Below are 11653 nucleotides of genomic sequence, written 5' to 3' on the forward strand. Positions count from 1 at the left end.
TTTTTTTTTTTTTTTTTTTTTTTTTTGGTTTAAAACTTGCATGTTAGAGTCAGAGTCATTTAAATAGTATCGACCAAACCTGAATCACGAGTTTTTTTTACTTTTGATCTTGATCACTAAGGTAATCTATTCCATACTTTTCCTTGAGTTGATTCCGTATCAAAACTTCTTCATACCAGGAAGATCGACATGAATCAGGTTTACCATAAATTTTTTTTTTTTTGTTTATTATTATTTTTTAAAATAATAGTCATTTAATTATTCTAATATATACATTTTATTTTATAATATAAAATATTAATTGGTGTTGATTTACTATATTATTGTAAATTATTATTTATTGATAAAATCATTGCACCAAAACAACCCAAATACATAAATAAATTAGTTACATTGGCAACCAAAAAAAATCTAAATGTAAAAAATATTTGTGAAATTATTGCGATGAACATCTCGATTAATTCGTTTCACTTTATATGGGCTATGGGCTCGGACTGTAAAACCCGGCCCAGAATAATGTAACCCGATTCTCAAGGGCGACAAGTCGGCTCGCAATGAAAATTATCTCCTTCATCCAGCAACGACAAATGGGAGTCGCAATAACACCACCTATCGCCGTTATCATCACTGGTGGCTCCACACCCGAACCAGTAATCGAAAACTGGTTCCTGTGAAGACGATGGCCTGCGGGCTTCTGACTTGGACTACACTTCCTCTTCGCTCTCCCTCTTTCCCTTCCCTTTCCTTCTCTCTCTCTTCTTCCCTGCGCACCCAATTATCAATCTCTGCCGCCCTCGAAACTGCCGCTGATGATGTCCTGCAGCTGTCGGCGCGGGAGAGGAGGAGGCTGAGGAACGAAAGGAGAGAGACGAAAACCACTAATTGGAGGGAAGAGGTGGAAGAGAGGCTCTGCAAGAAGCCGAAGAAGGAATTTGCCAATTGGACTGAGAAGCTCAATCTCGATTACCTTGCTAAATTAGGTCCTCAATGGTGGGTTATGCGGGTCTCTCGTGTTAGAGGCCAAGAAATTGTCGAACGCCTCGCTCGTTCTCTTGCTAGGAACTATCCTGACCTCGATTTCAAGGTGAAATTTCTTCACTCGACTCTTTGATTTCTGTGTTTGTCGCTCAATTGGATTCTGTGTATTGTGTTGATTTGGATAATTGAATGCATTCTGTTGTGTTGTTTTCTAAATTCATTAGCATAACTCAAAATATGAAAATCTTCTGAGTTCCGTTGTTTGGAAACAAACCAAAAAGCTATCGAATTTGAGTTAGAAACGTTCATAATCTTCAACTTCTTATAAAAGATTCAAGCCAAAACGAAAACTCCAAAGAACTTCAAATTTCTGGTATAATCCAAAAAGATTGTTGATGATCTTCGAGGAGTCTCACGTCGGCTAATTAAGGGATTGATCATGAGTTTATAAGTAAGGAATACATCTTCGTTGGTATGAGGCCTTTTGGAAAATCAAAATTAAAGCCATGAGAGTTTATGCTCAAAGTAGACATGCTCAAAGTAGACAATATCATAGGGTTCGTGGTTCCTAATAAAGACGACTTTAATCGAGTGCATAGCTGAATAGACAGAATGATCCGAGCTAGAAGCAACTAAAACTCCCCAATCGAATTTACTTAACCATTCCAAACAAAAGCACCAACAAGATAAATGACCTCCACAAACTAACTCATTGAGTAGCCATGCCTTCATTAGTGAGGAGAATTTATCCTGTATTAGAGTATCACTTTTTGATGGTTGATTTTCATTGAAACTTTAAAAATGGGGGAATCTGACTTGATGGATGACTGGAAATCAAGATCCACACTAACTACACTAACATCAGATTCACAATCCGAGCCCTCAACATGGAAACAAGAGGAACCATCGTGTGCAGAGTTTGTTTTAGAAGAAGGTAATAAAACTTAGTAAAATGGGGAGTTTTTTTTTTTTTTTTTTTTTTTTTTTTTTTTTATACCTTTCAGTTAGCACAAATTGTTAGAGACGATTATGTGTATCAACACTCAATTTCTTGCAGATATATTACCCGTCTGTCCATGAGAAGAGGAAATTAAAGAACGGTTCTTACACGGTTAAACCGAAAGCGGTTTTTCCTGGATCTGTATTTATAAGGTGTATCATGAACAAGGAGATGCATGACTTCATTAGAGAGTGTGATGGAGTTGGAGGCTTTGTTGGTGCGAAGGTCGGAAATACGTGAGTTGTTATTCTATTTTTCGTCTTTGCGAAAATAGTTATGAAAATATTTGTTCTTTAGGAGATAACATTACTCAGAAATTGTAAAGAAACTTCTAGCAGGAAATGAGGAACATCTCAAGCCCACCGTTAGTAGATATTGTTCTTTTTGGGCTTTCCCTTTCAAGCTTCCCTTCAAGGTTTTTAAAACGTGTGTGCCAGGGAGAGACTTTTCACACCCTTATAAAGAATGTTTCGTTCTCCTCCCCAACCAATGTGAGATCTCACAATTCGGCCCAGCGTCCTCGCTGGCACTCGTTTCTCTCTTTAATCGATGTAGGACCCCTCAATCCACTCCCTTCAGGGCCCAGCATCCTTGCTAGCTCACCGCCTCGTGTCCACCCTCCTTCAAGGCTTAGTCTCCTCGCTGGCACATCGTCTGGTGTCTGGCTCTAATACCATTTGTAACGGCCCAACCCCACCACTAGCAGGTATTGTCCTTTGGGTTTTCCCTTTCGGGCTTCCCCTCAAGGTTTTTAAAACGCGTCTGCTAGAGAGAGGTCTCTACCCTCTCATAAAAAATGTTTCGTTCTTCTCCCCTACCGATATGAGATCTCACAGGAACACTAGTGGCCATTTGAGATTATGAGATTTGTTTGTCTTGTAATCTAGAAACCGAAGGATTTTGGAATCTAGAAACTGAAGGATTTTGGAATCTATTAGGCTGTGGCATTAAACTGAATCTAAAATTTTTTGTGAAGACTTTTGTATTTAAATTTGGAATTTCAAGACTATGGACAGTAGCTTTCATCCAACAAGTTCAAATGTAGAAAACTCTGTATTTTCCCTACTTCTGTAATGTATTGTCCACAGTGATCACTCTGTTGTTCTGATAGTTTGAGCATTACACAGGAAACGACAGATAAACAAACCAAAGCCAGTATCTCAAGACGACATGGAAGCAATTTTTAAAGAGGCAAAGGAAGAGCAAGAAAGACATGACCAAGCTTTTCTAGAGAAAGAGAAAGAGCAAGCTCCGAACCCCAGCGTGCTCGAGACTGACTTAGATACTAACGGTACTACTGCCACAAAGCACAAAGGAAGACCTAAAAAAGCTGTTAATACTTTATCTCCGGGGTCAACCGTTCGGGTGTCATCCGGGACTTTTGCAGAATTCGAAGGCTCTCTTAAGAAAGTGAACCGTAAGAGTAAAAAGGTGTGCTGTTTTCTTCTAGATGAAGAGTTTGCTACAAAGAGATAGAAGAAATTGTTTTTATGTAACCATAATTGATTTCCTTGATGCAGGTAACTGTGGGATTCACACTATTTGGGAAGGAAACCCTTGTAGAGCTTGACATTGGTGATATTATAGTTGAGACGAAATGAGTGAATGTACTTTCTCGTCGATGGTAAGTTTTCGAAATCACAAGGCACCATTTATCTTATCAACTCGAGCTGTATCATAGGTTTTTTTTCTTCAACTTTGATGGAAAGTTCAGTGCCTCTTGGTATAATCAGTCAAAAAACCACACCCTGTTTCCTGTTCCATAAAGTACCAAGTGGTGAACAGAGGAGCTATCTAACCATTAGCCTTAATCAATTCATAATTTTCCTAAGAACTTGCAAGGATCTTCTTTGGTTCTTCCAATTATTCAACTCACTGTGAACAACCTTGATTTTGTCCCTTCAATTATGGCCTTTATTGCAACAGAGTAAACCACCATGGGTTGGTCTAGTTGGTCTAGTGGTCGGGTCAAGTAAATAATATAAGGCTTTTAGAGAATGAGTTCATGACACGGATTAATATCCTACGAGTTATCTTGACAATCAAATGTAGTAAGATCAAATGACCTGTGAGAATAGCAGTCTGATATTGAAAAATAGAATATTCTTCTTCTACAAGTTTTTGCTCAAGACACTCACTAATTAATTACTCATTCACTCTTCATTCTTGCCTGTGAGTGGTTAAGTATAGAGGAAGAAGTTCATGAAGGCAGAGGATAAGTAAGCAGCTCAACCTCATAGCTATAGCTCACAGGCACATCCATAACTAATAGATTGAATAGCTATGTTGCTTGAATTGCCGAACTGATGAACACGTCTAGAGATTAGTTTTGCCCATCGCTATCAAATATTATTCTCTTTGAACTTTACCCATCGAGATTCTCCTCAAGGTTTTTAAAACACGTTTGCTAGAGAGACTTTTCCATACATTTATAAGGAATGTTTCATTCCCTCTTTTTCCAGCCGACCGACGTGGAGGTATCTCATCGTTAATGGAAATCAATAAAAAAGCGGCCCAAATGGGCAGTTGTTTGACTTTTGAGACTGAAATAGGGAATATTATATGCTTAGTTACTTTGAGAATCAAATTTTTTTAGAAAAAAAAGGGGAGAACATATAAGAAAATTGTTGATAAAGAGTGTGTGGGGGATGGAAAAGAGCCCACATGGGGCTGCTGTCCCTTATGGCTTCAAACCCTTAATTTAATGCTACATGTGAGTGTTGTTTGTTAAGTCACTACCTCTTCTTTGCCCCGCTCCCCACCTTCACCCTTCCATCCTACATTTTTATACAACAATTTTATAACTTTTTTCCTCTCCCTTTACATGCATACGTCGAATCCCGAGCTATGAAGGAATGAAGCGAAGGAACGGATGATAGTACTAAGAATAACAGGTTCAGTTTTATTATAGGACAACCCACCAATTTCATTACAAGATAACGCACAACGTTCATACTAATCTAACTATTATAAACCGCTACATTTAGTATCAACTAGACCGAGAAAATGGTTCTCTTGCTATATTTTATTTTATTTGTTCTCCCTTCAACGTGTTAAATGTAAAGTTTTTAAGTATAATGTATTATTAAAAAAAGTAAAAGTTATTTTTAGACGAAATGCAAAGTTTAATGTATTATTAAATTAATCGGTCTAAATTATACGTTTGGATTAAAATGAGCTTTAAATTCAATAAAATAAAACTACTCAAAGATAAAGGCAAACATGGACTTTAAATTCAATAAAATAAAACTACTCAAAGATAAAGGCAAACATGGACGCTATGTAACATCTTTTAAGGCATTTACATCATCAAATTGAATTTAAGATACTATTATCTTTGATCTTAATAGCTATCACAAGAATATTAAATAGCTCTAGTTGTGATATGGATGAAACATAATGCAATAAAATCACTTTGACGTTTTTTTTGTGGAACGAGACATGAAATAGAACTACCATGAAAAAGTTATAGAAGTTGTCTCAGAAACCTCGAGTTCATATTGATCTTGATTAATAAAGTATGAAAATGACATAATTTATTAATAATTGATGTGTATTATGTTCTTAACGTCGGAGGTTATAATCAATGTCTCGATATTTCGTGTACCAAGTAATATTATAAAGTATTTTTGCCATTTTTTTCCTTTTTAGGCAAAGTACTTTTATCATTACTTGGGAATTTTTCAAATTTATAATAATATTTTTCCCTTTATATAAATCTTCAATGTCATGGATCATATGGAGTGGGCATATTCAATTATTGGTTCAACAAGCCATGCACTACATTAACTAAAGTAAACATACACACACATTAATAACCCAAAAAATTGAACAAAGAAAAGGAAGGAAAATTGTCCTATTACGTGCGGGTTGATCTCCCACTTGAATGGTTCAAAGCTAGTCAGAGAAGATACTTTCTGACGGTTCAAAGCTAGTCAGAGAAGCCACTCGAACCCTTTCATTCTAGTTTCAACTCTTCAGGATCTCATACATCATTTTTTGTTACATGCATCGAAGAATTTTCTCTTTTACGATGGTACAGACATGTACGCTATAGGCAGAAAAACGGTCATTATGTTTATTACAATGCTGCGACGGTCACTATTCCTATCGAGTGTCCTGCAACAGCACCAGAGAAAGCCAACTCGATTAGAAAAGGACCTAGGAAGTGTGCGAACCGACTGGTGGGTCCATACTCGCACGTGTGAGCTGTGTGTAGAACAGTATATACACATGCAATTACCCGCTTAAGATACGCCTAATTGAATACAAATTTATATGATAGTTCTCACTCATCATTGTGTATGTTTGCATTTAAACACAACAGTGAGATAACTTATGAGCATTTCTTAAAATACTCAATCATGTGTTACACTTATTTTCCAAGTCAAGTCGAGACTCTCACGAATGAGGGTAGCATTGCAATTTAGAAGACCATGATACATGCATATGGTAGTTTGTATTTTAGTTCGTAGACTATATTGTACATTTGTTTTATTTTATTTATAGTTATTTTAATTTTTGTTAAATTATTTTAAGGACCTTTTAGTAAATTTGGATTGTTTTACGATAATGTTTTAAATGATTATTTCCACATAAAATGATTGCGTTTTGTATGAATGGTAGAAATTTAAAATCGTTCCAAAATTAGTTGAGATTTAATTTAATGATAAATATAAATTATGTTAAAATATAATTTGTAATGATATTGTAGAAAGAAATATACCCTAAGTTAACAAATAACCGTGGGGACCACACATCATCTGTGATCTTTTAAAAAGATTCACTTTTATGAAAAGAAAGGAAGAAAAGGATCTTTGGGAATAATCCACTTTTAAATATATATATTTCGTGAGCGCTTGACAATATTTGAGGTGGGATTTCATTTACAGTCAGATGGTTACAAATTTATAATGCATAATTGAAAACTAAATTTATTAGATTGTCTCCGATAAGGTTAAGGGTTTCATTTTGAGATTATATAAAATAATGTACGTTTTCTTTGTAAAGAGAGACTTGAAAAATTCAGTAAAATGAGTATTTGAGCTTTCATTTAGCCAATAACTAAGTTTCTTTGAAATTATAAGTAGTTTAGAATCATTCAAGTTTGACACGGTCGATCTTGTTTGTGGAGTGATTCAAATATCAAACATGTACTCTTGCCTTGAGATTGGGATATTCGATCAACAAGATAATCTAAATCTTACTTGTAATTTCTTATCATTTGGTACCAGTTATTTATGGGTATGAGTTTATTATTATTATTATTGTTGTTTGAGCAACAAAGAGTTACCAAAGGTAACAATTTAGGTTTATAAAAGTCAAAGTTGGTCAAAGTAAATTTTTTTATCGGACAAAATGATCATCGATCGGTCTAAGTATAAAAAGACGAGTTCTTCTCTATTCTCCTATAGATGATTTTATTGACAAAAAGTAAAATATAGTTGGACCAAGTTTGACCTGTACGAAGCTAAATTATTAAAAATAAAATATATCTAAATTTTTACGCTATAAAAGCACAAAAAGAATATCTATATTTTTATAACACCAAAAAATAAAAATAAATAAAAAAGTGAAAAATGTAATAATGAGGAAATAATAGAGAGGGAAAAAGGCAATTTGAAGAGAGCACTACGAGTTATTGTCGGACAAAGGGTTTGTTTGGTAATTTGATAATGCCAAGACGACAATACAAAAGCACGCGCACTGTCGTTCAAATCTCTATGTCAAAAGACCACACATGCCCCCCCCTCTATTTTTATACGCAATTCCAAATCCAAAACCCTTCCCCCATTTTAATGGTCCCCCGACCCGACACGTCGTCCAATAATCCTCCCACCACTCCACTTTTTTTTTCTTTTTTCTTTTTTCTAAATTTAAGTTATTTTTGAAACATTGAAGAAATTAATGATGATGAAGAAAACGTACTCGCTCACTGGCTTGTACACGTGTCCCGTTTTAATGCTCTGCTATTTAAAAGCCAACACGGAGCGCGTGACTTTACGACAGTGTACTTCCCCCGTCTACTCTCTCTCTCTTTCTGAAATAACGGTTAAATATGTTTCCATAATTTGCTAAAATCCACTTCTTTTTCCCTCTATTTTCAATTTCACCCATCATTTTTCCTTATATTCGAAACTACCCCACACTTTCTTAACATAAATTATATTTTGCCCCTTTTTCTATTGACTTTTATTTTTGGTACTAAGTTACTTCAATCTTGGTAAATAATTTGGTGAAAAATTTTCAAACTTTATTAAAAAGAAATTTGGAAAAATGAGTGTTATTTGCATTTTACTCCAAATTTTAACCGATCTTTTTAACAGAACCCCTTTAGATTTAGACTATGCTACCGAATCCTTTTTTAACAGAAACCCGTTTTATGTCGACATATATATAAATATACACACTAGTGTACATGGTCCGAGTTGAATTAGGTTGGAGGATTTTTCTGACGGTTGTGTCGGGTGGAGGATTTTTTTTTTACCCAACCCAACCTAATTTATGGTTGGGTTGGCTATAATAAAAAAGAAACATGTATTTGACTTGGAGTCAAACTCAAGTGTGAATGTCCCTGAACCGGACTCAATACCACTCTGGTAAACTCATTAATATAAAATAATTCTTAATATATATATATATATATTTTTTTTTTTTTTTGCTCGGGTCAATCTGAAGGTTTTGCCCATGAACCCGAAATTGAACCGATTCCATTCGAGTTCAGAAAAATAAACCCAACCCTACCCGAAATACTAATACAACCCAACCCAACCCTACCCGAAATACTAATACAACCCAACCCAACCCTTATAGTTCGAGTTGGGTTCGAATTTGTAAGTTCAACATCAGTCTGTTAAACTTAGTCTTTCAATCTCATTGTTGTACACAGTTTTAAGTACAGATTTACACGAATTCATACTTTTCAAACACGACAATTAAATCTCTTTTATTAAGAGTATTTGTTGCTACTATCTCGGATAGTTTTGGTTAATATTTTAATATTTCTAAGAAATAAAATGTCAGTAGAAATTTGAACTTTGTAACTAAATAAAAGGGAAGTTGCTAATAATAACAATAATAGGGTGTGAGTTGTGAATATTTGGAAATTAGTTAGGGGGGAATTTGAAAAGTGAAAGAGAAGGAGGGGCATAATTGCAAAAACAATGGAGTTAAGAGCAGATGCAATTAATTTCCTCAACCTCCGAGCCCACCCAACACCCTTTAATGTCGATTCTTTACTTTCTTCTTCAGCTTTCCATCTTCAAACCCTAGTGGAAATATATATATATATATATATATATACAAAAAAAGTTGCAGAAAAAAAAGAAAAAGTTTCATTCCCAGGTAAAGAAGAACATGTTTTTACTCCACAATCCAAAGCAACCGCACTAGCCTCCTTCCATCTTGCAATACCCCTCAAGCTTTTTTCACTTCAGCCATGGCGGCATTTCATCTCCCCTCCTTCCTTTTCTTCATCCTTTTCTTCAAATCCGTCGATTCTCTTTCATCTCCTTCGTTTTCCCTTTCTGGGTTTCGTGGAGATCCACAGTTTGAGCTCAATGTTGCTCTCTATGGCGATGCGGCGGTTGTCGATGGCGGCAGTGCTCTCCGTCTCACTACTCCGGCCACTTCCAGTGCTGGGCGAATCGTGTACAAGAAACCCATCAGACTCGTTCGAGGTAAATCGAGGAGATTGATGTCTTTCTCGACTGATTTCTCGTTTTCTTTGTCGCCAAATTCAGGGGAGGATGGTTTGGGTTTTGTTGTTGTTCCTAGTAGTTTTAATGTCAGTGCCTTTGATAACGGACCATTTGGGCTTAATTCCGAATCGGAGAAGAAACAGAAGTTAAACATGATCGTTGTTAAATTTACTACTTCTTCTGATGCTAAGAATGGCGATCTGGTTAGAATTTTGGTAGGAATTGATGTGGGTCACAAGAGAAATACATCATTTGCTGATTCAGGCATTTTTTCAAACAGTTCATCGGCATTAATTAGAGGGCAGAATTTGCACGCTTGGATAAATTACGAGGCGGGTTCTAGGCAATTAGAAGTAAGATTAGCAGAAAACACCTTAAACAAGAAGCCATCTGTGGCATTGCTTTCATTCCCAATTGACATCTCTCAGATTTGGAGTGAAGATGAGGAACTGCTGGTGGGTTTGAGTTCATCAAATAGGAACTCATCGCAGCCATGTTTGGTGTATTCATGGAGGTTCAAGCTCAAGAACATTCCGAATTGGATGCATTCGGAGCCCCTGGATCCGAAGTCTATCGCCATTAGTAAGGAATCAGAACCTCAAAATGTTGTTAAAGAGGGCAATAATTGCTTTATGAGAGTAGTTGCAGCCATGATTTTTGGGACTGGGTGTGGGGCATTGACAGCCTTTGTGGCGTTGTATTTATGGACCATCTTCGGCAATAGGCGACCAGTGGTGCCTGAGGAGTTAGCGGTGCAGCAGATGGACGTTGTTAAGTACAAGAAAGTTGTGGTGTTGGACAAAGCCATGGAAGATAATAATGGTAAGAAGGAGGTTGATGTTTGAGTTTGGGAAAAGAAAAGGAAGAGAATTTGTGTTGTAAAAATTCAATATGTTTGCTTTGTTTTGTTTATGTTCATGTAATTTGGGTATCAATTGTCTAAAGATGTAGGTTTTTTTAGGTTACATTATGTGCAAAAGGCATGCCATTCCCCTATCTGGCTGTTTGTATTGTGATTACCAATTTAATGGAACCGCCACTTTTAACATACGGGAGTGCTGATTGAACTTGAACGTGATTATAAGTTTGTTCATGTCTTATATATGGTTTAAGAAGGATAGGTTGTCAAATTCCACATCGGTTGAGGAGGTGAACGAAACATTCTTTGTAAGCGTGTACAAACCTCTGCCTAGCAGATGCATTTTTAAAATTTTGAGGGAAAACCTGAAAAGAAGAGTGCAAAAAGAACAATATTTGTTAGTGGTGATCTTGAACTGTTACAAATAGAATAAAAGTAAGACATGGGGCGATGTGTTAGTGAAGAGGCTGAGCTCCAAAAGGGAGTGGATTTGGGGATCCTACATCAATTGGAGAAGTGAACAAGTACCTAGCCCAAAAAGGGGGTGAAGTGTGAGATCCCATATCAATTGTGGAGAAGAATCCGGTCATGTGTCAGCCTAGGCCGAGCCAGGAAGGGGGAGAAGAACTAGGTGATGTGTCAGCCTAGGCTGAACCTCGAAGGGGGTGGATTAAGGGTCTCAATTGGAGAAGGGAACAAGTGCCGAGGACGCTGGCCCTAAAACGAAGTGGGTGGTTTATGAAAATCTCACATCAGTTGAAGAAGAGAACGAAACATTATTTATAAATGTGTGAAAACCTATTCCTAATAGACACGAGTTTAAAGCCTAAAACGTGGTAGCAGACTTGTTATATTTTGACTTGCTTAATCAATAATTGATAATAGGTCTTTCCGAAGCAAAAACAAAGAACAGCTTTCAGCACAATTCCAAACTAGCCTTATGTGCTACTTAACAAAGTCAAAGGGATACACTCGAGATGTCACATGGGATTTGAACAAAAATTCATATTAGGTAGTAGGTTAAAATTTGAACAGAGTGAAGACACAATCAGTTCCAAAAGTCAAGCACATAATAAAAGACAACAGAAAAAAGAAAAAAAAAAAAAAAAAAAAAAA

General features: G+C 36.2%; 3 protein-coding genes across 3 annotated transcripts in view; 2 read left to right on the forward strand and 1 right to left on the reverse strand.

The window, feature by feature from the left end:
• The first annotated feature begins 517 nt into the window (after positions 1-517).
• On the forward strand, positions 518-3849 carry LOC111438223 (transcription termination/antitermination protein NusG). The gene is made up of 4 exons (XM_023076188.1): positions 518-1084; positions 2036-2214; positions 3106-3409; positions 3499-3849. Exons 1-4 carry the CDS (start codon positions 680-682, stop codon positions 3577-3579), a joined length of 969 nt encoding a protein of 322 aa, XP_022931956.1. The 5' UTR covers positions 518-679; the 3' UTR covers positions 3580-3849.
• A 5394-nt stretch (positions 3850-9243) lies between these two features.
• LOC111438224 (L-type lectin-domain containing receptor kinase S.4-like) lies at positions 9244-10726 on the forward strand. The gene has a single exon (XM_023076189.1). It carries the CDS (start codon positions 9417-9419, stop codon positions 10521-10523), a length of 1107 nt encoding a protein of 368 aa, XP_022931957.1. The 5' UTR covers positions 9244-9416; the 3' UTR covers positions 10524-10726.
• Positions 10727-11517: 791 nt separating this feature from the next.
• The window catches only part of LOC111438199 (tubulin beta-1 chain), a 2871-nt gene continuing 2735 nt past the window's right edge, over positions 11518-11653 (reverse strand). Inside the window, exon 4 of the transcript XR_002709633.1 lies at positions 11518-11642. The gene's annotated coding sequence lies outside the window, so the exon portion shown is untranslated. The remainder of the gene's footprint in view (positions 11643-11653) is intronic.

The sequence above is a fragment of the Cucurbita moschata genome, unplaced genomic scaffold (genome assembly GCF_002738365.1).
Source record: "Cucurbita moschata cultivar Rifu unplaced genomic scaffold, Cmos_1.0 Cmo_Scf00072, whole genome shotgun sequence".
Taxonomy (NCBI): Eukaryota; Viridiplantae; Streptophyta; class Magnoliopsida; order Cucurbitales; family Cucurbitaceae; genus Cucurbita; species Cucurbita moschata.

Excerpts from the sequence above, each read along its gene's own strand:
- LOC111438223 (XM_023076188.1), top strand. The coding sequence starts at position 680 with ATGGCCTGCGGGCTTCTGACTTGGACTACACTTCCTCTTCGCTCTCCC. Across the intron at positions 1,085-2,035 it reads ATCCTGACCTCGATTTCAAG|ATATATTACCCGTCTGTCCA; the intron begins GTGAAATTTCTT and ends AATTTCTTGCAG. Across the intron at positions 2,215-3,105 it reads GGTGCGAAGGTCGGAAATAC|GAAACGACAGATAAACAAAC; the intron begins GTGAGTTGTTAT and ends AGCATTACACAG.
- LOC111438224 (XM_023076189.1), top strand. The coding sequence starts at position 9,417 with ATGGCGGCATTTCATCTCCCCTCCTTCCTTTTCTTCATCCTTTTCTTC.